Here is a 26,498-nt window from a genome sequence, read left to right as displayed (position 1 = left end):
TTGTTTTTTTTTTTTTTTTTTTTTTAAGTTTTAGTTTTATTTGTTTAAAAGGAAGACCGTGATAGTGCATTCCCCATAGAAACAAAGAATGGAACAAAAGAATAATAAAGGCACCTCAACTTTTCCTCATTTATATAGGACAGTCTTATAATATGCATCCAGATATCCTCCAGTCACACAAGCTGAAAATTGTTCCACTTTACTGCAGTTCTGTAACCATATGGGAACCAATCCTGTCTGTGTTCTGTGCACATCCAAAATTCCTGCTGAATGACCCGCCCTGGGAGCGAGTTACCAGTGACCCAGGGCTGGGGCGGCAGGAGGGTGTAGTTGCGGGGGGGAGGGGGAGAGCCCAGGGCTGGGGTGGGGGGCAGCCAAAAAATTTTGCTTGGGGCAGCAAAAAACCTAGAGCTGGCCCTGCCTGTGGATCTTCGTTATCAACAGCTCTGAAACATATATACATTCTTAATATATCCACATGCAAAGCACTTACAGAATGGGTGACAGTATCCTGGGATATAGTGACAATGAAAAGGATTTAAGGGTCTTTGTAGATAACTAATTGATCATGAGTAAGGCAGTATTTTAGTCATGGGTATTTTTAGTAAAAGTCACAGACAGGTCTTGGGCACTAAACAAAAATTCACAGCCTGTGACCTGTCCATGACTTTTTACTATATACCCCTCACTAAGGGGGAGGGCTGGGGCAGATTCCCTACCTGGTTTCTGGGAAGCAGCGACTTCCAGTTCCTAGCTGCACATGCTGCCTCTGCTCCACCCCAAGCCCCGGTTCTGCAGCTCTGGCTGGGAACTGCGGCCAGTCGGAGCTGCGGGGACGGTGCCTGTGGGCGGAGGCAGCATGTGGAGATAGGAGCTGAGGGAGGGGAATTCCTGTCACCCTTATGGGGAGCCCCACCGCCCTGCATCCCAATCCCCAGCCCTGAGCCCTCCCTCGCCCAAACTCCCAGACCAGCCACACTGCTGCAGAAGTCACGGAGGTCACGGAAACACTGAGCCTTAATCATGAGCTCCCAGTGTAATGCTGTAGCTGAGAGGGCTCGTGCAATCCTTGGATATATAAGCAAGGGGATATCGAGTAAGAGTAGGGAGATGATATTGGTTCTATGACATTTGGGCGCTTCCCAGTGCAGGTAGACAGACATGCTAACTCCACTTGAACTAGCACGGTAAGAATAGCTGTATGGCTGTGGTTCCACAGGCTGCGGCTCTGGCTAGCTACCTTAGTACAATCCCACCTGACACACGTCAGCCAAAATAGTTTAGCTGTTTCTGAGAACAAGGCTAGAGCAAAATGCTTTGTTTTTCAATGTAAAAAAGAATCTGGTGAACTCTTTTCTAGAAAGCTGTAATACCCCCACACTTTGGAGCAGGGACTTGACATTTTTCAGAGGGTGGCTTTTTGTGTAAGGGCCTTTTGCTATCCCTGTGAAAATTCCATCCAGTTTGGCCATTGCATAAGCCAAGGGTGGCCAAATGGTGGCTCTCGAGCCACATGTCTCTTTTATAGTTAAAGTGCGGCTCGTGGAGCCCCCCCATGCTCCCTTCATTCTTCACCTACCGGACTGTGGTGGTGGGGAGATTGGGGCTTCTGCCCTGCGGCAGGGGGTGGGGCTAGGGGCTTCTGCCAGAGATGACTGATGCTTATGGGGGGGGCACAATTTAAAGTTTTGCCCCTCCCAACAGTTTGAGTCATGGCTCCCCAGGCACGCCTGCCTTCTTACCCTCAGCCGCCACTCCCTGCAGCTTCCAGGTGTTAGCTCTGTGTGGAGAGGCTGCGGCAAACAGCTGGAATCTGCAGGGCGGGGCTGCTGTTTTAGCCTCTTGGGAAGGCAGCAGCAAAAGCAGTGGCTCTCCCTGCAGCTCCCAGCTGTTTGCCACTGCTGCTCCCCATGGCTGCAGCTCCCAGCTTGCTGCTGGCTCCAGCAGTTGCTGTGCAGAGAGGGGGCATGGTGGCACCATGTGACCGAGTGGGGCCAGCAAACCCTGGCAGAAATCTGAGGGGGCATAGTCATGTGCCCCTCCACATGTTGCCTTTGGCTTCCGCCCAGTGGGGAGGAGGGTCTCAGAGCTTCAGCTCTGTGGGATGCACCTGCTGGGGCTCGGGGCTTCAGCAGGTGCGGTGCTGAAGCCCCAAGCCTGGGCAGGCACCTCCCTGCAGGGCTGAAGCCCAAAGATCCACTAGCCTCTTCCTGTTCTTCCTCTCCCCCCTTTCTCCCCCCCACCCCCAGTATCTTTCTTTAAGAACTCACAAAGAGAATGGTGGGTAGAATAGCCCATCTATTTTGTCCACCAGTTAGGCCCAATGTACGACACACTAATTTTGATTCACAAATTTCTGGACCCACAATTTCTTGTTCACCAAACTTGGTCTTTACAATCTCCTTGAGTTATATCCGTAGGCCTTTTTGTTTGGACTAATTTAGTTTTTGTCTCCCTTTGCACCTTTTCCCATCAACACTTTGTTATAGGTTATTGTGATATCTTCTGATCTTAAACTTTTTATATGCGAAATCACAATTAGGGTAAATTTTAGGTCCAATTATCACAACAGCCCCCATATTCCTCCCTCTGGACACTCTCACAAAATCAGCTTAGTTACCCTACCTGTAGCCCTCTTGGGGTGTGTCTACACTTCACACTTACCCATTTAGCCCTTGTCCCAGCATGGGTATAAAAGGCTCTGGCCAGAGGGTTTCCCTGCTGCCTCCCCACTTTCAGAGCCTTTTCCTTGCCACTGGAAAAGGCTATGGCAGGAGGGAGCAGCTGAAGCTTTTTCCCAGCTGCCTCCTCCAAAGTCTTTCATTGACACGTGTAGCTACATGCTGCAGTGTGGACACAGCTTGCTTTTCACTGCAGCATGTAGATAATACCACCAACACTGGTGTGTAGTGTAGACATAGCCTTGATTTCCAACTTTCCCCTCAAGGAGAAGTTAATTGGATTGGAATTCATGCTCCCTGCACAGTTCCATGAAGGAAGATAGCAGGGTTGCTCTAACTACTCACCTTTTCTTCTTCTGTGGATCTATTACTTGGAGACTGACTTTCCTTTCTGGCGGATTCTGGCCAAAGGATGCTCCAGAATGCTTGTCAGCTATTATGTGACTTCAAAGAAGCTGTTGCAGTAGCTGGTAAAAGATTCTGGGGCATGCATATGACCATAAGAAAAAAAACACTAGAGATCATTTGGAGACCAACTATCTATCTTTGCAGAAGAAACCAGTTGAATTCTTCTGGGGGAAGCTTATGGGCTTACCAAATAACGTTTTTTTATTAATGGAAATGCTGTAAACATGAAAGCCCTCTGAGCATCACACTTGGTGTTGCTGTGAATCAAAAGCTGCCATGCCTCATTATAACGGGGGAGAGGGGGACATTGAGTATGCTTTCTCTGATGTCGTCATTGTTTTGGGATTTGCTGCTGCAAGACATGTCAAAGTATTTCTCTCTTTAGCTGACAAATTTATGACATGGCTGCAGATGTTTGAGAACAGCTGTTTAGAATATCCAGTACTTCTCAGTAAAACTACATAAGTAGTCTTCTGGCCAATTTTTAACATTTGTCCATGAATGGGAAGGATCCATACATGAGGATTATTGCCTGTTTTGTGGTCTTCAGAGAGGATCTTCTGTAGGGGACAAAAATCTTTGAAACTTTCATCAATTGATTTTTGCAGCTGGGTTGAATTGGTATTTTTTTATTGGTATTTGCACTGTTGGTGCCTGACTAGTGACAGGAAAACACTGACCTTGTGACTAGAATCCAGTCTGTTGGACCCCAATATGTTTAGACACATTATTCAACTCGTTGGGAAGTTTTGGCAGCAAAGAGGGTGAAAGTGAAACTGAAAAAGATACTTGGTGAAGCTGTAGGAGATGCAAATTTTATTAAAAGTAAACTTCATGTGCACTGTTTCACTACTTAATGTGAAGCAATGGGCACTCAGCACCAGAAACTCCTTTTCTAAACCAGATTTGTTGGTTTTCTTGTGGCAAAGTTTTGGATCGTGTCTGAGATCAGAGAAGAGTCAAGAATTTCCATTGAACTTTGGTGACCATCATTACCTTGTTCTGAATGCTTCTTTCCATGAGCAAAGCATGACATGGGTTCGTAACTTGAGGCTCACAAACAGGTGTAATGGGATCATGACCACTCTGCCCTTCCTATATTGCTAAATGGGAGGGGAGGTCTTGGAGGGAGGGGTCTAAGGGAAGTCCTGGTATGGAAAATGTTGAGAACCACTGAATTAGTATTTCTTTTATGCTTGTTGCAATTATGCATTAAAGTCCATGCATAAAAAAGGTGTATCGGAATCATTTAACAGACATTGAGTTAAAGAAACGTACCAAAATTAGTGAGGGATCCTATATTTGGAAATTGTATATAATACCAAGAAATCCCCCTGCCCCCCACCTAAAGGTAAATATAAATCCAATTGAAACTTAAAGACCTTCAGGCAACTAGGGGGTGTGGGTGGTGGGGGAGAGCCCAGGGCTGGGGCGGCAGGGGGGTACGGCGAGGAGCCCAGGGCTGGGACGGGGGACAGCCAAAATTTTTTTTGCTTGGGGCGGCAAAAAACCTAGAGCCGGCCCTGCCCCTGATCCAGTTAACTGAGGAAACCTCCCAGATCTTTCTCTGCTCCCTCCTGGGAGGCTCAATCTGGTCCTATGCTTTCCATAGTAAAGTCATGTGGTGAACATGTTATGGGTTTCAGACTTCAATATAAGTTTATGGAGGGAATGGTTTGATGGGATAACGTGATTTTAGTCAATAGGTCAATAACGTGCCATCGCTGGTAATTAGTAACAATGGTCAATGATGGGATATTAAAAGTTACTACAGAGAACTTTTTTCCGGAGGGTCTGGCTGGAGAATCTTGCTCGCATGCTCAGGGTTCAGCTGATCGCCATATTTGGGGTCGGGAAGGAATTTTCCTCCAGGGTAGATTGGCAGAGGCCCTGGAGGTTTTTCGCCTTCCTCCGCAGCATGGGGCAGGGGTCGCTTGCTGGAGGATTCTCTGCAACTTGAAGTCTTTAAATCATGATTTGGGGACTTCAACAGCTGAGTCAAGGGAGAAAGTTATTCCAAGAGTGGGTGGGTCAGCTTTTGTGGCCTGCATCATGCGGGAGGTCAGACTAGATGATCATAATGGTCCCTTCTGACCTTAAAGTCTATGAGTCTAACTAGAACAACTTCTGTATTTGAAGGGGCGTGCTGCATGTGAGGGCCAGGAGAAAATTTTGTATTTGACATATTGATCTTAAAAATGTACATCAGATTCTTTTCCTGATTGTAGTCACTTCTCCCATTCTGTCACTAATTTTGAACCTTCATTTTTAGCAAAATAAAGGAGACAAGTAACAAGCTCCCTTCTCATTAAATTCTTTTTTCAAATACATAAAACTCCAATGAATGGGTAGTATGTTAGGTACTTCTAGAAATTAATGTATTCTTGGCCCTTGAAAAGTCACGTTCTACCTGCCTCATGTTTGTTTTTTATTACTAAACATACAACTGCAGTATACAGGACTCTTATTACAGTCTGTTTCAGACAATATACATTTTTAAGACCAATGTAGACAGATGGAATACACTGGAAAACTTAAATGAGGGAATAATTTGGAATTTTTTTAATTTGCTTATTGTGGGTAAAACAGAGTGTTTGTGAACACAGTAATTAAAGAGAGAATCATAAAAGGGCATATACCATTGCTCAGTCCTAAAGATTTTTTTCTCTGTCCAGATCCCTTTTCACTTTTTGGAGCAAGACCCAGATGACTGGTGAGTCATAGGATGAGAACCAAACCCCAGCTAGTGCAGCATCAGGTAACAGAGCAGTACAGACCATTTTTCAGAGCAAAAAGAGAGAGAATGATGTTTAGGTCAAAAGATTTTTCTAATATCAAAACTAGGAACAAATATATAGGTAGAAAGGTTGTAAGGGACCATTATGATCGAGTCTTGGCTCCAAGTCTCTTTCAGTTTGCTAACTGCAGTTAAATCAAAGGCATTGTAATGAAGCTACTTGGCACTGACAACCAATTGGACATTTAAAAATTCTGAAGCCAAAGACCACCAATTGAAGCTCTAGAAAGTATCTCCTGCCTAAGCATTCTCCAGGCAGCTAACCACAGAGAGGAATCTCATCTTCTTTAAGAGAGAGGAGTCTTTCAAGTAGTGTACCAGAGATATGCAGAGTCAGGTCAGATTCCTTGGTATGACCCCGGATCCTAAAGCATCTTCCAGGTGGTGTGGAGGTCAGGTTCAGACCATGATGAGAGGAGGGAATAGTGAGAATTCGAAAAGATTTCTCAGCCATGGAATTAAAAACTCTGGCTTAATACAGGCTGCTTCTGGGGTAAACGCCCTTTTCTTCTGTTGGTCCATCTGCTTATTCTCTTCAGTATTCTGGGGATGATATTGGTTTCCCCCCTTAATTTTTAACAGGCCCTATTTATCCTTTGTGGGATACAGCATTTGTTCTTCTGGCAGATACTGAAAAATACAGAGCCAGGCTCTAACAGTGGTGTAATCTACAACATTTTAAAATATTGGGAGTCAGCATTGTTGTTTGACTACGTATTGCTACAGAGTTACTGGACTCTGAATAAATGTTGAACTCACTTGACTTAAATAGTTGTTCTCCTGACAGCTTTGTGTTTGTACTGCAAATATAGCCTTTTGGGGGGATTGGTGGGTGTCACAGAGGGATGTTTTATAGGTAGTTCAGTGAGGTATGGTTATTGTGTATTGCCCTATGATTAAATTACATATCAATCACACCTCTATCTTGACACCTATTAATGGTTTGTGATACGTACAAGCTCAGTTTTGCTTTATGTTGGACAAAAATGAAGTTATGGATTTTTAGAAATTTAGGTAACATCTCTGATTTTTATTGGGCGTGTCCCAAGGTTTTTTTACTCTTACCAAACACTTTGGGAAGACTATTAAAACCTCCAAGTTATGAGTGCCTTGGGACCAGAGGTTGTTCGTAACTCTGACCAAAATTTTTTGGTTCTTTCAAATGTTTACTTCTGAACATTGACTTAATACAGCTTTGAAACTCTACTATGCAGAAGAAAAATGCTGCTTTTAACAATCTTAATTTATGTGAAACAAGCACAGAAATAGTTTCCTTACCTTGACAAATTGCTTTTTTAAACTTCCCCTTAATTTCTTCAAGTGATTGCTCATGTGTATTCCACAATAGGTGTGTGTGCTCGCCACGTGCACCGGTGCTGGAAGTTTTTCCCCTAGCACTACCCATAGGAGAGCGCCCTTAGTGACCCCTAGAGTGGCGCCTCCATGGCACGGTATAAGGGGCGCTGCGCGCTCCCCCCATCCTCAGTTCCTTCTTGCCGCCAATGAAGGTGCTTCGGAACTGCTCTGCTCCAGCTTGTCTGCAGCTCTCCTCCAGAACTCTTGTTCGTTCAGTGTACTAGTACCTGTAGTTAAAGTAGTTTGATTAGTTTTAGTTTAGTTTAGTGCACCCGGGCCGGGGCATGCCCTGGGTTTTAAGTCGTGCAACACTTGTAGGCAACCGATGCCAGTGACTGATCTGCACGTGGACTGTTTACACTGTTTGGGTGAAACCCATCTCAGTGATCGCTGCAAGATTTGCAAGTCGTTCAAGCCTTGGCCCAAGAGAGAGAGAGACATTCGGTTTGGGGCCATCCTGATGCAGTCGGCGTTGACCCCGACTCCGGTGCGCTGCTCCGAGTCGGCACCGGGTACTGCGGTGTCGGTGCGCGGCGACCCCCTGGTGCCATCTACCCGTCGGCACCGCTCCCCGTCTGCGGGGCACGCCAAGAAGGCTAAGAGGCCTTCTCTACTGTGGCACCGGAGCAAAACTGGGGGAGAGGCTAGATGCATGTTGGCCAGTCCTCGGTCCCCATTGGCCTCTAGGCCTCTGACTCAGGTTGAGCGGAGTATCCCGGCCCATTCGGAGCAGGCTTCCCTGGATGTCCGGGTGCTCTCCATGCCGGAGGCCCTGCAAGCGGCCCAGGATGTTATGACCATGCCGGTACCAGGGGCACTGCCAACGCTGGCTCCACAGTCCAGAGGCAAGCTGCGCTGGGATCTCCGCAGTCTCCCCTGGCTCAGTACCAGTCCCGGTCGAGGGAATGTTCCCAACCCCGTTAGCTGCTCAGCGACCGTCTGTGTGTAGTCCATGCAGGTCACCATCGACCCCCCACCAGGTTGTCTGGCTGGGTTCCAACTGACAGAGACTCCAGGCACCGCTCCACTTCGAGGAGCGGACACCATCGAGACCGAGGCAGATGATGCCGAAGGCCCTTGTCTCTGAGGGGCTATCGTAGCCAGTTGCAATACGAACGTCGACGCCTTTCCCGTTTGTTATCTTGCTCCAGGACCCCGCCACGGCACCGCTCCCGCAGCCCTGGGCGTCTATCACCGTCGCCTTGCTGTCGCTGCCCGCCAGAGCCGATTGCAGAGCAGCTGCTACTGGCAGTACTGTTCCTCCACGTCAGGATCACGGTCTCGTGGTCGGCATTGCTCCCGGCGGTACCAGTGGCCCCTGACACAGCCCCTGGTGAGGGCTCGCTTGGTGGCTGGAGCCTCGGAACGGCTGTCGGCCTCCCTCTCCCAACCTCCAAGGAAGGAGTCGGTGGGACGTGCATCTTCTGTGCCGTGCCCAGAGGGCGACCATGTGGTGGATCCTCCGGTGCTGGTGGACACGCAAAGTACCGCACCTGCCTCCTCACCTTCCCCGATGAGGTGATTACGTCTCCTTGTCCCTCTGTCCCACAGGAGGACTCTAAAGCCCATCAGGAACTATTGAAAAGGGTGGCATCTAACCTCAACCTTCAGGCAGAGGAGGTGGAGGAGCCCTCGGACTCCCTCTTCAACATCCTATCTGCCTCGGTACCAGACAGGGTGGCCCTTCCACTCCACAAAGGGGTGGCAAAAATTTAAAATGCCTTGTGGCAAACCTCAGCCTCCTTGCCCCCCATCTCAAAGAAAGTGGAACTCAAGTACTTTGTGCCTGCCAAGGGGCATGAATATCTATATAGCCACCCTGCTCCTAACTCCCTGGTGGTCGAGTCAATCAACCACAGGGAGCGGCAGGGCCAACCAGCCCCTACTCCGAAAAATAAAGACTCAAGGAGGCTGGATTTAATTGGAAAGAAAATTTATTAGTCCTCGAGTTTCCAGTTACGAATGGCAAACCATCAGACTCTCCTGGGTCGGTGGTATGAGTTCAAACTGTGGAGCTCTCTGCCCAAATTCGAGGACTCCCTTCAGGAGCGTGACAGGAAGGAGTTCAAAGCTCTGGTGGAGGAGGGTACAGCGGCTGCCAGGGCAACCCTGCAGGCAGCGTCAGATGCGGCAGATACGTCTGCATGGTCCATGGCCTCCGCGGTGTCCATGAGAAGGGCGTTGTGGCTTCTGCTGTCTTGGCTGTCCAGTGAGGCACAGACCTCCCTGCAGGACCTCCTGTTTGATGGCAAGGCTCTGTTTGCGGAAGAGACGGACATAAAACTGCATGGCCTGAGGGACTCCCGCACTACGCTTAAGACTCTCGGCCTCTATGTTCCCGCTCCGGCTAGACCTAAGTTTAAGCTGCAGCAGGCTGCTGCCCAGGCCACTCACTCTAAATACGAGCCCCCTTATAAAAAGTCGTGGAACTATAAGAAACACCTGCAGAGGCAGTCCCGGTCTGCCCCCCAGCCTGGGTCCTCCAAGGGCAAACAGGCGGGGAAATGACAGTTTTGACGGGACGCCCGGGGGCGACCTACCAGTTCACATCAGGGATCCACCCACAGTAAAGCTTCCCTTCTCCAACCGGTTGTGTGCTTTTCTCCTGGAGTGGTCGCGACTGACCTTGGACTGATGGGTCCTCAACATCATCTCCCGGGGCTACACCCTCCAGTTTTCCTCTACCCTGCCCAACCACCCTCCGCCCCGTCCCTCCTGGGGGACCCCTCTCACAAGGCTCTGCTCGAGCAGGAGGTAAGGTGGCTTCTTGGCTTAGGAGCGGTGGAAGGTGTTGCCAGTGGAGTTCAAACACAAGGGATACTACTCCTGCTATTTCCTTATCCTGAAGGCCAAAGGGGGCTTCAGGCCTATCCTCGACCTGCAAGGCCTGAACCAGTACATGGTAAAGCTCAAGTTCCGCATGGTCTCCCTGGATTCCGGGGACTGTTATGCTGCCCTCGATCTGCAGGATGCGTACTGCCACATCCATATATTTGAGGGGCACAAGCGCTTCCTCCGTTTCATGGTTGGGCAGGAACGCTACCAATTTATGGTCCTCCCGTTTGGCCTGTCCACTGCCCCCAGGGTATTCACAAAGTGTATGTCTGTGGTGGCGGCCTACCTCAGACATAGTGGAGTCCAGATCTTCCCCTATCTGGATGACTGACTGGTCAAGGGCAGCTCCCAGTCGCAGGTGTGGGATCACATGGTGCTCCTCCTGTCCATGTGCGCCACTCTGGGCCCGTTTGTGAACGACACCAAGTCCACGTTAGTCCTGGTACAGCGTATAGAGTTTATCGGGGCAGTTCTGGACGCCACATCGGCCAGGGCCTCCCTCCCACCAGACAGGTTCGAGACCCTAAAAGTGTTCATTGACGCAGTCAGAAGGTTTCCAGTGACAACGGCCAGAGCGCGTCTCCAGCTCCTGGGTCACATGTTGGCGTGCACATATGTGGTTTTCCATGCCAGACCATGGATGAGGCCCCTCCATCTCTGGTTGGCCTTGGTGTTCTCCCAGGCCAGAGACAGGATGGACAAGGTTCTCACTGTGGCCGAGCCAGTGATCGCCTCCCTACAATGGTGGTCCTCCCTGGGGAACATGCTCCGTGGGGTCCCGTTCAGAGGCAGGCCTCCGTCGATGGAGCTGGTGTCCGACACATCAGACCTGGGGTGGGGAGCCCATGTGGGGGATGTTCAGATCCAAGGTCTGTGGTCTGCACAGGACCTTGCCCTCCACATAAACGTCAAGGAACTCAGGGCCGTCCGACTGGCGTGTGTGGCCTTCTGCTCGCACCTGGTGGGCAGGGGGTCTGGGTTCTCACAGATAACACGGCCTCCTTTACATCAACAGGCAAGGCGGGGCCTGATCCTCTGCCTGGAGCTCGCGGCGGATCGCCTGAGCCGGAACTTCTCCTCTCAGCACGAGTGGTCTCTTCACCCAGAGGTGGTGCACAGACTTTTCCAAGAGTGGGGAACTCCCTACATGGACCTGTTCGCGACTCGGCAGAACCATCTGTGTCCCCGGTTCTGCTCTGGGGGGACTGCTGATTGGCAAGGTCCTGGAAAAGACACTGGCGTGCCCCGGGCAACATTGGTACAGGACCCTCATGAGCCTGGCGGTAGCTCCGCTGTGGCCGTTGCCACCCCTCTCGGTCCTGCTCTCCCAGGACCAGGGTCGCCTCCTCCACCCCAACCTAGCGGCACTCCACCTCACAGCGTGGCTGCTCAATGGTTAGGCCGGGAGGAAAGGATGTACTCGGAAGGGTTTCAGCGCGTCCTCTTGGAAAGTAGGCGACCCTCCACACGCTGAGCCTACTTGGCGAAGTGGTTTTGATTTTCCCGATGGACAGCTGAGCAAGGAGTCTCCCCCGTGGCTGCCCAGATCCAGCTCATTTTAAAATATCTCCTTCACCTTAGCACTCCAGGCCTGGTGCTTTCGTCCGTCAAAGTGCACTTGGTGGCCGTATCGGCCTTCCATCCGCTGGTGCAGGGGCACACGGTATTCTCCCATGCTATGACTGGCCGATTCCTTAAAGGGTTGGATTGTCTCTTCCCATACGTTAGGCCCCCAGTCCCACAGTGGGACCTGAACTTGGTGCTGGCCAGGTTGATGGGTCCCCCCTTTTTAGCCGCTAGCTACTTGCTCCTGGTCACACCTCTCGTGGAAGGTGGTTTTCCTGGTGGCGATCCCGTCAGCTAGACGGGTCTTGGAACTCAGGGCCCTGACTTCCAAGCCCCTGTACACGGTGTTCCATAAAGATAGGGTCCTGCTCCGCCCACATCCTTTGTTCCTCCCGAAGGTGGTCTCTGCTTACCACATGGGTCAGGACATTTTCCTGCCCGTCCTGTGCCCCAAGCCACATGCGTCCAACGAAGAGCACCGCCTCCACATGCTGGATGTGAGACGGGCTCTGGCCTTTTACCTGGAACAGACCAAGCCGTTCAGGAAGTCCTCACAGCTGTTCATTGCCTCGGCCGAACTCATGGGGGGTTGGCCGATCTCCGTTCAGTGGCTCTTCAACTGGATCACCTCGTGCATCCGTACCTGTTATGACCTGGCAGGAATCCTTCCGCCGTCAATTGTGAGGGCACACTCGACTAGGGCGCAAGCCTCGTCGGCTGCCTTTGTAGCCCATGTCCCTATTCAGGACATTTGTAGGGCTGCCACGTGATCTTCAGTTCACACATTCACCTCGCATTATGCGATCATTTCCCAGACCAGGGAAGACGCTGGGTTCGGCAGGGCTGTGCTCCATCCCGAGAATTTGTGAATTCCTATCCATCTCCAACAGATAGAGATTGGAATCACCTATTGTGGAATACACATGAGCAGTCACTCGAAGAAAAGACAGTTACCTTTTCCGTAACTGGTGTTCTTCGAGATGTTGCTCATGTCTATTCACATCTCGCCCTCCTTCCCCTCTGTCGGAGTTATCTGGCAAGAAGGACCTGAGGGTGGGGAGAGCGGGCAGCACCCCTTATACCGCTCCATGGAGGCGCCACTCCAGGGGTCGGTAGGGGCGCTCCCCTATGGGTACTGCTAGGGGAATAACTTCTGGCACTGGTGCACGTGGTGAGCACGCACACCTATTGTGGAATAGGCATAAATAACACATCTCGAAGAACACCATGCCATTTGTACTTGATAGTGTACTTAACCTTTAGTTTAACTTGTACTAATAAATTAGTTTCAATAGTTTATTATTTTTTCCCCCAAGAGGCAAACATTCCGTCCTGCTCCCCAAAACCATCTTTCCTTCTTGTGGGAACTTTCCTTCCTGTAGGAGCCTTTTTTGGGGGGGATCATACCTAAATCTCCAGGAATCAAGCATTGCTTTACTGCTGGGAGTCCTTACCAGTTAGAGATGGCCATTTGCACTGTATCCGCTGCTTAAGGGATACTCAAGTGCTGTCCAAGGGCATGGTCTGCTTAGGATTCAAGAGTCATTTCAGGAAAGAGAGGGAGATAAGCTTAGACTCCTCATGATGGAACACTCCCTCTGACAGGCATCAGACCCAGAACTGTGCCCCTTCCCTCCCATCCCCCCAAACAGTGATCTCCAAGTGATCATAGTGTTCCATTACCTCTGCAGCTTGATTGCCTTCTAGAAAAAAGAGAGAGATCTGCAAGTGATAGCATGAAGTTCTCTGTCAAGAGAAGCCCTAAATCTCATCAGAATGAAGTTGGGCCCTAAGAGACCTGCCATACTGGAAGTGCCACAAAAGGCACTGCTGAGGTCTCAAGGATTCTCTGTACTGAGAGTCCCTCTATATCTAAACCTAGCATTAGGTACCATATAAGCAGGATCAAGGTGCTAGGAGACTCCAGATGGTACCAACTGTGACCTCCACTTCCTCATCGCTGCATATGGTACCCAGATCCATCAGTCAGCTGGTATTGGTGCATTCTGCATCACTCTCGGTATCACAGGTTGCTGCTGCTAAGACTTGTCAGAGTTCTTCATAGAGCCACCCAGTACTTCAGGAATTCATATTCTCCAGAGACCTATTAATCTCTGATTAATCTGAGTCTTCCTTCAGTGATGGAACACTGCCAGTCCCAGGACCTGCTTTACCTCTTGTGTCACATCACTCACCAGTACTGACTGGTTCCTTGCGAATGGACAACCTCCTACACTATCATTGTCTGTCCCCCCTTTTTGACTGTGGGATGCAACCTGGAACTGGGGAACCGCTGTGCTCCCTTAACTCGCCAGCCTGGGCGCTCTCTCACAGTGCTTTGCTAGTGACAACCAGCAAGCCCCTCCAGGCGCTGTTATCACTCAGCATAGCAGCATGTGGGGCCCCACACCCGGCTAGATTTACTCATGAGGGAATTCTGCGCCAAACAATTAAAAATTCTGCACCAAAATATTAAAAATTTTGCACACCATATTTTAAAATTCTGCATGTTTTATTTGTCAAAATAATACAATATAATCACACCATTTTCATTTTTTTGCTGAAAAGTATTTTGAAATAAATTAGCAAAATAATGCAGAAGTTTGCAGAATTTTAACATTTTAAACTTTCTGGGGTAGAATTCCATCAACAGTATCCGGGTTCTGTGTGACTGGCAGCTTGGTGAAGGGTCCAGGTGCAGGGGGGATGTGGATGCAGAGGGGCTTGTTGCGGGGTTCTGGGTTCAGGGTAACGGTACTTTCAGGGAAGTCCAGGTGACGGTGGTTAGGGCTCAGTGAGGAGATCTGGGTGCTGGGGGAGTGGGGCTTGGTGGCATGGGGGTCAGGATGCAGCAGGTTGAGGCTCAGTTGGGTGGGGGTCTAGGTGTGGGGGGCTCCTGACACAGAGGATGAGTATCAGGGGGTTGGGGTTTGGGTGCAAGGGGCTTGGGCGGGGTTCTGGCTGTGGGGAGGTCTGGGTGTGGGGGGGTTGTGGTTGCAAGGGTGTGTGTGAGGCTCGGTGGAGGGTGGGGTTGGGCGCAGGGAGGTCCAGATGCACAGGGGGAGCAGCTCCCCTTACAGTGACCCCTCCCCCTGTGGCTGAGGAGCAATGGGGCCAAGAACTGGGGGGAGGGGTCACTGTATGGGGAGCTGCTGTCTGTCTTCCCGTCCATCCGGACCTTCCCTGAGCCTTATCCCCCACCGCACCTGGACCCCCCACCGAGCCTCACCCCCTGCACCCAGACCCCCCTGCAAGCCCTCCCCCCGAGGTGCAAAGCTTCCTGCAGCTGGGTGAATTTTTTCTGGGGGTGGATCTGACCCGAACAGACGCACCCGCGTTGCTGGGGAGGGGTGAACGACTACTGGTGCAGCTTCTCTTTACTTCCACACAGAAACTATTTTTCTGGGGGAAAGCAGAGAAACTACGGGATGGGGTCAGGGGCATGTTTCTGTGCATGCGCAGTGGCCCAGAATTCCCACAGGACTATAGATTGCATGAATGCGCCCTAAGTCACTCATGAATCACATGGAGAAAGGCACCAGCCAATTCCCCTCAACTCCTCAACATTGCACCCCAGAATTGTACTGTCTTGCCCTAGTCAGAAGCCTGACCAGTGTATGTTTATTACCCAGTCTGTCCCTCCCTCAGTGTGGAGAGAACATGCACAAGCCTTTGTAATCTGAGCTGAGATTTCCCAAGCACTTCAACCAAAGCACTGTTTTAGATAAAATATAAAACAGATTTAACTACAGAAAGAGAGATTTTAAGTGGTAGGCATAAAAGGTCAAAGCTAGTTACCAAAGAAAATAAAAGTAAGTGCACAGTCTAAATCTTAAACATTATCAGACTAGGCAGTAATTAGATCAAGCAGATTTCTCACCCCATTGGATGTTGCAGTCCTTAATATACAGGCTTCTCTCAAGCCTGGGACCAGTCTCCTCAGGTGAAGTCTTTGTCTTTCCAGCGTAGGTGGGAGAGGAGAAAGGCCAATGCATGATGCCACCATCCCTTATTTTATACCCTCAGTCCGTGTGCCTGGAAAATACTAGGCCAGATATGTCCTGGTGGGCTTTGCTGAGTCATAGGGTTGAGCGATCCCCCTGGTGGGGTCTTGTGCAACTGTCATTGAATTGTAAATCCCTTAATTACAACTCCTGCTGATTAATGGTTGTTGAACACTCTCCTGGGCGGGGGATCACCTCCTTTGTATATCACTAGCAAACTTACAGCATGTTCCAGCAACAACCATATAGTAAAATCCCATAACTAGATACACACCAATGATGGACATATTTTGACAGAACAATGGGTTTCAGCAGATCATGGCCTTTCATATGATATCTTACATGACATGCTTTGTATGAAATATATCATAATTATATGATAGGAGTGCATATGCAGTTCCAGGGTGCTGCTTTGAGGTACAGAGTGCCACAGGAGACAACAGTTCTTCTCACTCCCTAATTTCTGTTCAAAATTACTTCAATTATAAACCCAGGTCTGATATGCCTGGAGCCTTTTCTTTTAAGGGACACTTCAAGACATAGCATTGAGCAGTTCCACATCCCCACTGGTATGACACATCTGGGGTGCCTCCCCCTTTTCCTTTTGGTCCTTCCCGGTAGCCATATTGGGATTCTTGGGCAGCCTAACATCAACAGTTTTCCAAGGCACCTAGCTCTTTTGTTGAGTGTCAGAGACAGCACTCTCCTGTCCCATGGCTTCTCCCCCAATCAGTCCCTACTGTGGGTCCTTTTCACCCATCCACTCTCCTCCCCCACCACCATTATAGTTTCAGATGCATCCTCTCTAGGATGGAGAGCTCATCTTCAGGAGCATACTATTCAGTACAGGTGAACATTCCAGGAATCTACTCTCCATATACCCTCTGGAGTTGAGGGCCATCAGATATGCCTGCCATCTGACTTCCTGCCTATGATCAAGGGACGGTCCGGCAGAGTAAAGACAGACAACAAGGCCAATACGTACAACATAAAACATAAGAGGGGAGTGAGAGCCTTTTCCCTTTCTGTAAAGTTATGGAACTGGTGTGTAGCCCACCACATCCTTATTTCAGCTGTTTACCTATCTGCCCTCCTCAACACCATAGGTGATGGTCTCAGCAGCTGCTTGTCTCAGGATCACAAGTGGGAACTTGCCAACTCCATACTCAAACATATTTTTCAGTTGGGGTTTTCCAGAAGTAGATTGTTTTTTTGCCGTGGTCACCAACATGAAGTGTGCAAAGTTTTCCTGAAGAGGAGGTCTAGGTAGCCATTCCCTGGGAGGTACCTTCTCATCTCTTGGTTGAAGCATCTGTCATATGCCTATCCTCCAACACTTCTCATCCTCAGTCTTAAACAAGATCAAGTAGGATGGAGCCAAGGTTGTCTTAATTGCATCAGCTTAGCTGAGATGGGTATCAATTCCATATCTAATTTGCATCCCCTCTCTTCCTGCTATCAACCTTCCACTAACACCCAACCTGCTCACACAGGACTCAGAAAATATTCTTTACCCCAACCCGAATGCTCTGTGACTCAAGACATGGTGCCTGATTGTCTGTTGGGGATAGAACTCTCCTGTTTTACAGAGATTCAAGAGATTCTGTTGAATAGTAGAAAAGAATCATCTAGAAAAAACTTATGGGCAGGAATGGAAGAGATTTTACCATTGGTGTACCCTATAACACTTGTCTCCTATTGACTCTCACCTCTCAGAAATCCTAGAGTATCTCTTTGGGTTGAAGAATATAGACCTTTCTCTGAGCTCTGTTGAAGTTCATCTAGTGGCCGTCATGGTGTTCCATGATCCAGTGGAGTGGTTTTTGGCGTTTGCTCATCCTGCAACCTCTGGGTTCATCAAAGGGTTATTTAACAGGTTTCCACACGTCAGGGAGCCCCCATCCTGGGATTTGGACTTAACTCTGATGCAACCTCCCTTTCAACTGCTGGTCATGTGTTCACTCTTGCGTCCTATCCATGAAGACCACTTTCTTATTGACAGTCACTTCTGCTTGGAGAGTTGATAAGTTAGGGGTTTGATGAGTTTGATAAGTTTGATGGCTACACTGTTTACTTTAAAGACAAGGTATCCCTTCGGCCATATCAGTGGCTCTTAACTGAGATCATCTTGGATTTTCATATCAATCAGACTAGTCATCTCCCTGTTTTTCACCATAAACCTCATTAGACTAGGGAGGATGACATCCTTCACACTTTGCATGTTAGAAGGCTGTTGTCCTCCTATTTAGTTAGATAGGACTAGACCCTTTCAGGCCTCTCTTCCGTTATTTGTTTCTGTCACAGATAGAGCTACAGGAACACTCGTGCCCCCAGAGACTTTCTCTCCTGGTACAAAGTTGCTAATATTCCATTCCCTTCTAAGGCTATATATAGTCCATTCCATCAGGTTGCAGGCCACTTCTGTTGCTCTATTAAAGGACATTCCTATTTCAGAAATCTGCAAAGCTTCCAGATGGGCCTCCATCCACATTTCTCAAAGCACTCTGCTCTAGTGCGTGCATCTTGCATAGATGCTGTGCTTGGGACTGCCGTCTTCCAATCAGTTTTAGATCCTTCTCCAAAGCACTCACCACCTCTAATGAGTACTACTTGGGAGTTACCTGAAGTAGAGCATCCACAGGGACATTACTTGAAGAAGGAAAGTTTATTTAACTTATACAGTGACTGGAGTTCTTCTAGATGTTTGTCCGTATGAGTGCTCTACTACCTGTCCTTCATCCCTTCTGCTTTGGAGTTTGGTCTCCATGGAACTTCTGAAGTAGAGAAGTAACCGAGAACTGTTTGTCCATTACAGCCCTATGTACCCCCAGTATGGGGCACAAGGATAGGTGTTTTAGCTCCTGTGGAGCTATGCTTGCCCTGATCCACTCAGAATAGGGTGATATATGTAGCCTGGAACTGTAACTTTTCCATAATGTGCATTTTCTCCAGCTTGTCATAACTCCACCCCTCATTCCTCCTGGAGAAGACTCTCAGGTTCTGGAGAAGGATGGTCCTTTGAAGATTCCGAAGTTCCCGTTCTATGTTGACAACAGGAGCTCCATATGTGCAGGATTCTTCCATGCACAAATCAAGAGGGAGATGATTGGGACCGTTGTTGGTTTGATAATAATTTAAAATAGCATTACGTGCATGATTTAAATAGACATTTGAATGAGGTGAGTGAGCCTCATCTAATTTTAATAATAATTGTGCCATGAACTGAAATAAGATGGAGTAGGGATGTTCAGCAGGCTTTTCACTTTTTTCTTTAATTGCATACATTCTAGGTGATATTCTAATTTTCTTTCTTTACTTGTGTGAACAGTGTTTCTAAGCCCTATGTGCCCATTTTAAAGAAACAATAATTTATTTGACTAGCTTTGCACATTTATGGTGCAATCTTGTTGCTATCAAAACCAATGGAAAAACTACTGTCCGCATCAATGTGAGCAGTCGTGTCCTTATTACCTAAAGAGCTGGATGCAACAGTGGAGCCAGTTTTAATGAGAATTGAATTTGTGTATTGAGTTTGGAAGAAAATCTGATGGAATAGACAATTATGATTGTATATGGAATTAGCAAATAGATTCAGTAGCAGTAACTATCATTATAATCAAGGTTTAAACAAATTCACCAGATATTTAGTAGCCTGAGCTTACCTGGGGTCACTGCCAGCAAGGGACATTGAAGTTCCTTGATAAGGGGGGGTCTCGTCTCATCCTAGCATCAAGCCAACAGCTGGGAATCTGAAGGTGGTGGAATTTTGAGCAGGGTGGTTTCACTGGACCCTCCTTGGGGCTCCATATTTGGTATTTGTTCTGGCTAGAGGGTGTGCAACAAATTTTAGATGGCAACAACTTCTAGTTGTTGGAAGAGAGAACATTCTCCTCTCTCTTTCTAGTTTGGCTACTGCGAGTGTAGAGCGTAGCATGCAAAGGGTAGTCTTCAAGAAAGTGTGTTTCACAGCCTTGTTCTGAATAAGGTATTTAGTGCATCCTGATAAATGATCTCATCTTTGTTTTGTTGCTCATAGGGGAATTTGTTATTTATGAAAGTTCAGGATCCCTTAGCTTAATTATTCAACAATCCTGGACTCTAAATTGGAGGACTCTTTGTTAATAAAAAGCAGGGTGAAAGAATGTTACGTTTATCATTGTAGTGCCTAAGGACCTATTGTGCTAGGCACTGTACAGACATCGAAAGAGATGGCACCTGCCCCAAGGAGTTTACAGTCTAAATAGACAAGACACCCACCCACCCACCCACCCACCTATGTGATGGCAGCAAATTTCATGTTAGTTTCATGACTTCTTTTTTCGTGGGGAGTGGCAATGTTGAAAAGGAATGGTGAATGAGACCTGGCAGAGGGGGATGTGTAAAATAGATTGAGGGACGGAGAGGGTTGGAACAAACTGTGAGTCAGCACAGGCCTGAGAAAGTACAGTCAAAACTGTAGAAAATGTTCTGCTTGTCTTAAAGTCCTTATTTTCACAGTTTCCGTAGCTGTTCCTACTAGCTGGAGTCTCTGGCTGGTTCCTCCCTGCAGTCTTCCCCCTCTCCCCCCCCAGGCCACATGGTGAGGGTGGGGTGTGGCACCAGACCAATATTTTAGCTCTAATATCCCCACAATAGGGATGTCTCCCCTACAGAGTTCTGGGACCAAGGAACGGTGGGGGGAGATGTGGTTCTGCATGGACCCCATTTTGTCCTCTCCTGAGTGCAGCAGTCCCTGCTTTAGCTACTTCTGTAGTTTCTCCTTCCAGCTGGAGTCTCTGGCTGGTCATGCATTTTCAAAGCCATCTTTCCTGTATGGAGGATTTGGATCTGACTTATGTTAAATATTTTACTAAAAATGTACACACTGTATCCTGACAGAAGTACAGAAAGGCTGTGTCTGCACTCAGAATTTTTTGCAATTCTTTCCACCATTTGTCCAGCACAGTTCATCACCATCAGGGCTAGCAATGGTGAAAATGCTAGTGTAGACAGGGAACAGATATTTTTCTTGATGTGACATCTAAACATGCTTAGAAAGGGGAGAGGAGAAGCCATTGTTCTGGAAGCTCTGTGAGAGTCCCACTGGATTCAGTGGAATAGTGAAGTATAATTTAAATATCATTGACACATTCTTTGCACTGTTAGCTGTAGCAGGTGCTGATTGCTTTGGGAATCACATACCCATACGTAAGGCTGCGTTTTAGTCACGTGTATTTTTAGTAAAAGTCATGGACAGGTCACGGGCAATAAACAAAAATTCATGGCCCGTGACCTGTCCATGACTTGTTCTATACCCCTGACTAAATCTAGGGAGTGCTGTGGGTTCTTGGGGGGGCTGGAGGGGGGGCACAGGTTCTGGGGGGGGGGGGGGTGCTGGGGGGGTGCTGGCCGGGGGGGGGCGCGGGTGCGGGGGGGGGTGATCCGGGGGGGCGCCACGAGTGCTGGGGGAGCAGTCCAGGGACGGGCAGCTGGTGCTGGGGAGAGTTGGAGGGGCTGGCAGCGACATGTCCCTCCCTAAGTTCCTAGCTCCGCAGCTCTCATTGTCTGGGAACCATGGCCAATGGGAGCTGTGGGGGCGATGCCTGCGGGTGGAGGCAGTGTGCGGGGCTAAGAGCTGAGGGAGGGACATGTTGCTGCTTCCGGGGAGCCCCTCCCAAGGTAAGCGCTACCCAAACTCCTCATCCCCTCCCGTGCCCCAACTCCCAGCCCTGAGCCCCTTCCCACACCCAAACTCCTCCTGCTGCTGTTGGGGGGGGGGGGGGGGCAGTGGCCCGCGACTGGCCCAGGGGCTGCCTGAGCTGCTCGGGCAACCCTGGAGCCAGCCGCACCGGCCACTGCCGAAGTCACGGAGATCACGGAAACGCATGGAATCCGTGACTTCTGTGACAAACTTGCAGCCTTACCTATAAGGCTCTTGGAACATTCATAGTTTGACCCTAGCAAACTCCTTCCAGGTGCTGCTGCTGTTTCCTGTGGGGGTGTGGTAGTAGAGGCCACAGGGCCAAGTATCTACTAAAATATTTTTCCAGTTAAAATTTAATTTTTATTCTCATGAATGTTTCACTTTTTCAGGAGTAAGAAAATCTTAAACAAGAAAAAACTGAAAAGGAAACAGAAGACTAAATTGAAAGTGAAAACACGAAACAAGGTAAATGATGTGGATCCATATGTTCAAGATATTACCTCTCCCACCTGGTCAGATTCTGTTCTATATCATAAAGAGGAGGAGGTTCATGACAAACTTCTTCCTACAGATTATTTTATCACTATGCTTAAAGACAGTATCTATATTGGGTTTGCTGCCACAGGAAATCCCTATAAGAGAGAAGGAGGAAAGCCAGTCTAATAGAGAAAGTGAGACCACTAAGCAATATAGTTCTGGTTCCAGGCTAGAATAATATAGCTATGTAAATCCTCCCCTTCGAAAAAATTATGAAAGAGGGAACGGAGCTTACAGGCAAGACCAAAAGGCAGAGTAGCATGGCCAAATAGTGCTACAATGTGCCCCAATCCAAAATCAAATATGGTCTCATTTCCTTATGTTGATGCTCTTTTCCTTCTAGTTTGACACAGCCAGTCTTTCAGATGGGGATCTATTGCCAAAGGACCTCACAGATTAGGAGAATAGAATCAGCAGGAAAGAAAAATTTTGAGGCCTTGTCAGCTGCATCAGTTTGTTTTGCAAAGGAATTCTGGCATGGATTGACAATCTGAAATACCTCTGAAGCACAGAAAGGCCTTTAAACTAGTTGCATCTCTGAAAAAGATGTCTTTAGAAGCAGACTTCATATTTGATGTCTCCCTCATTGCCCTCTGGTACTCAGTTAGAGCCAAGAGCTACAATGTGGTAGTATGCTGACCCATGTGGCCCTGGGAGTGAAAGAGAGATCCACAGATTAACTGCTCTCAACCACTTCAAAATACTGTAAGGGGAAGCTGTTTGGCAAACCTATAGATAAGCTGGTAGTGGATTTGTTGGAAAGATCAAGAAAGACCTTAGTTCCTAACAAGCAGGATAGGAGTGACTACAGGTCTTACCCCATATCAGGGTAGTCCTTTTACACTGACCAATATAGAAAATCCCACTGGAAACACTTAAGAGGAAAATGAAACAGATGCAGGGGAGCATGTGGTGGCAGAGGTGAGTTCTTTGATTCAACCTCAGATTCCTCAAAACAAACTGCATGTCTAGCAGACACCTCAGTGTAGAGAGGAGCCCCAAATTAGTAGTTGGCGGCTGCTTCAGTTTGCAGTGTTCTGACAAGTGGTGACCCTTGACAAATGGATTTTGGAAACAGTGCAACGGGGATAGTCTTTTGGATTTTTTTTCAAATTGAGGCAAATTTATTCCATTTGCCTTGCTAAAGGATATGTAGAAAAGGTGAGACATACAAATGGCCATCCTTCATCTCCTCTGAAAGGGAGGAATAGAATCTGTTCATTCTCCAGAGAGGAACCAGTGCATTCACTCCATCTTGTTGTTCCTAGTCCCTCCCCTCCCCCCCCCCCCCCCCCCCCCCAAAGTCAAAAGGCTACAAGGCAGTTCTCAGTCTGAAGGTATCTCAACAGGTTCATGAAAAAAACAAAGTCAAGATGTAAACCTTAAATCCACACTAACTGCTATCAACAAGGGTACTCTAGGGCATCCTTCAGATCTATTCATGTCAACTTCCATATCCCAATTTGGCTATCTAACAGATGCTTCTTGTGCTTTGCTCTTAGAGAACAGCACTACCAGTACAGGTCTCTTATCTTCTGGTTTATCAACAGCCATGCAAATATTTATGAAAATGCCAGTAGTGTTAATACTAGGAATGGGATTCTTGCCGATCCTTTCCTGGATGATCTCCTTTTTCTAGCCTTATCCAGAGTCGGAGCTATAGCCAGCACCAGTCAGGATGCTGCAGAACCATGGCTCTGTGATTAAATTGGGAGAATAATCAGTTTAACACCTTTGCAATAGATTTCCTACCTCAGAGGAGAATAGATGCCGTTCTCTATAAAGTTTTCATATCACAGGAGAAACTGAGGAATCTTATCAAAACTGGTCAGCCCCTGTTGGGTAGTATCCACTCTCACACACTGTCTATTCTGAGATCAGTAGTCTCTTGTGTGGATAATCTTTAGTGAACCCATGCTCATGTGAGGATGCTACAGAGCTTCCCCTTGTCCTCCCTCACCAATCTCTTTTCCACCCATCAGTGAAGGTATATACCCAAGTGATACTCAAGTCCCTCAGATAGTGGGTTTCAAGCAAATTTGATTCAGGCTTCCCGATAGGCAAACCAGTCAGGAAGTTATTGCCACAGATGCCAGTCTGGAAGGATGGGATGCTCACACCAGGTCAAGGACTTCCTGGGGATCTGCTCCAAAAAGGGAACGAACAAACAGTACAAACTGCTTAGTGCAGTATCCATATTTGGATACTGGTCATGACAGACAAATACCTTGGTGTAACGTCCTGCATCAGTAGGTGAAGGGGAGCAAGGTCAACACTCCTATAAAGAGAAGGTTACTTGCTAATGACTTTGGCAGATTCATCTCTGCTCCCTTCACATCTAAGGGAAAAATGAATGTTAGAGCTGACTGGCTTAGTTGGGAACAAATAGATAATTCAGAATGGGAACTATACCCAGGTGTGTTCTATCTGTTTGTAAAGGACTTAGTCTCCAATCTGTTTGCCTCCCACCTGAATCATAAGGTTCCATTGTACAGGGAAGAAATGATTAAAAAAAAAAAAATCAAAGCATAGAAAATTAATTTGTCCTATCTTCCTAGAGGAGCTCCTCATCTTTGCCTTTTAAGGAGAAGTTTTTGAATGTGAGAGCGAAGGGTTATTCTACCTGAATGTTCTGAAAACATGTTTAAAAAGAGAAATAAAATTGTCCATGTCAGTTTGACATTCAGAATGAGCAAAGTAAAAGAAAAGAAAATACGAAAATTAAGAGAAATGGCACTAAAAAGGGAGAAAAAGTTACCTGTAGAAAGTATTTCTGTTCAAGATCTAAAGAGGAGCTTTGGATTTCCAATGACAATACACTTCCTTAAAGAGAAGACAAGAGCTTTGCTTAGTCTTGCAGAAGTGTTTCAGACACCACCTTGGATTGACTTTTTGTTAGATTCCCAGCCTCAAATGCTGCAATAGCTGGAAGCCAGAGTGTAGCTGGTGTGTTGCAGACAGGCTGCTTGGGTCAGAGTTGCTGGATCAGGGCTATATTGTAACACGGACACTCACGGTGGGACCTGCATGCTGTTTGTGAGCAGCCCAGGTTTGGGAGCTGCAACAGCAAGAGGGCAGGTTTTTCCGTCAGATTCACAGTCCCTTACCTGACTGCTTGGGCAATTGGATTTTGACCGTACCTACTCTTGAGCGATCATGTTCCTTGTTGGTGTAGGATATACTGCATAACTCTAGAAAGCTGTCTACCAGCAAGTGTTAACTAATTTGAAATGAACCAGATTGGTGCCTTGGGTGAGGCAAAAATCTTATTAGTACTCAGCTTCTATACTTTGTATTTTAGAGTAGTTAATGCACTTAAAATTGAAGGGTTTTCTAACTCATCTTTGACATTTTTAGTTGATGGTAGATTGCTGTTTGCGCATAATATGGTTATCTGATCTGTGTCCCCGTTTAAGAAATCCTGTCCCTACTTAGGATCTTAATTTGGTTTTAGCTTCACTTACGAACTCACTTTTTGAATCCTTGTCTGATAGTTCATTGTATTGTTTATCTTTTAAAACAGCTTTCATTATTGCCATAACCTCAGCCAGAAGAATGAGCAAATTAAATGTCTTAATGGCTGAGCCACCATTTATGCCTTTTCAAAAAGATAAGGTGGCTTAGGCCTGATCCCAGGGTTTTGCCAAAAGTGGTGTCTGATTTTCATATGAGACAATTAATTTGCTGGTATTTTTTTCCCAGAGCTGCATATTAATAGAGGGGAATCTGTTTTATGTATTTTGGATGCAAGAATGCTCTTACATATTATTTAGTTACTTAGATTTAGATATTTTAGTTTTTGAAAATCATCTAGATTATTTCTGTTTTACCCTGTAACCAACATGAGTTTTAGCATATCTTTCTAGACACTAGAAGGATTAAAAATGTATTGTTGACTGTTACACATTAACAAATTCCTGTACCTATGACCGCATGATCACATTCTAGTACAGCTGTGGCAGCTTCTCTGGCTTACCTTAAGCAAGTTCCAGTTACTGAAATGTGCGGGGCTACGACCTGGTCCTGTGTACACACTCTTCTAAGCATTATGCTCTTAACTTGGCCATAGGGGCTAATGCTAGATTTGGTAAAGCGGTGCTTCAGTCTCTATTCAACTGGGACTCTGTTCCCTCCTCTGGGTTATTTTCAGCACTGCTGAACAATGCCATGAGTGGGATGTAGAGCCACTTGAAGAAATGAAGTTTACTTACTTGTAACCAGAGTTCTTCAAGATGACTCTGCATAGTCACACTTCCACCTGTCTTTCGCTTTGTCTAAGTGCTCTTTTTTTAATCTCTGGGTTGGCAGTGGAGGAATCTGAGGTGGTAAAGGGCACTGCACCCTCTTATATAGCCTTGGAACTTTCAGAGGCACCGAGAGGAGGTATAGGAGAGGGCACAGGAGCGCTCTAATAGTTACTGCTTGGAGAAGGTTTTATTTTTGGGTGCCATTAGGTGGTGCAATACCCATAACTATGAATATGCAGAGCCCTCTCGAAGAACTCTGGCTACAAGTAAGTAACTTCATTTTCAGACCTTGTTGAGCTAGACTGGCTATTAACATTTTTGATAGGTGATTTTTAGCATACCTCAAACATTATGATTATCAGGTCTTTAATGAATTCTGTGGTG

At 47.5% G+C, this 26,498-nt stretch overlaps 1 protein-coding gene across 1 annotated transcript in view; it reads left to right on the top strand.

Annotated features, from left to right (window-relative positions):
• The window catches only part of MYCBP2 (MYC binding protein 2), a 407,094-nt gene that overhangs the window by 15,638 nt on the left and 364,958 nt on the right, over window positions 1-26,498 (top strand). The window contains exon 2 of the mRNA XM_026662219.1: window positions 21,720-21,795. Coding sequence (XP_026518004.1) covers window positions 21,720-21,795 — 76 coding nt within the window. The remainder of the gene's footprint in view (window positions 1-21,719; window positions 21,796-26,498) is intronic.

The sequence above is a fragment of the Terrapene carolina genome, unplaced genomic scaffold, assembly GCF_002925995.2.
Source record: "Terrapene carolina triunguis isolate 2854851 unplaced genomic scaffold, T_m_triunguis-2.0 Scaffold21, whole genome shotgun sequence".
Lineage (NCBI taxonomy): Eukaryota > Metazoa > Chordata > Testudines > Emydidae > Terrapene > Terrapene triunguis.
The sequence above is the reverse complement of the archived record's forward strand: the minus strand, read 5'-3'. Positions and strand labels throughout refer to the sequence as shown.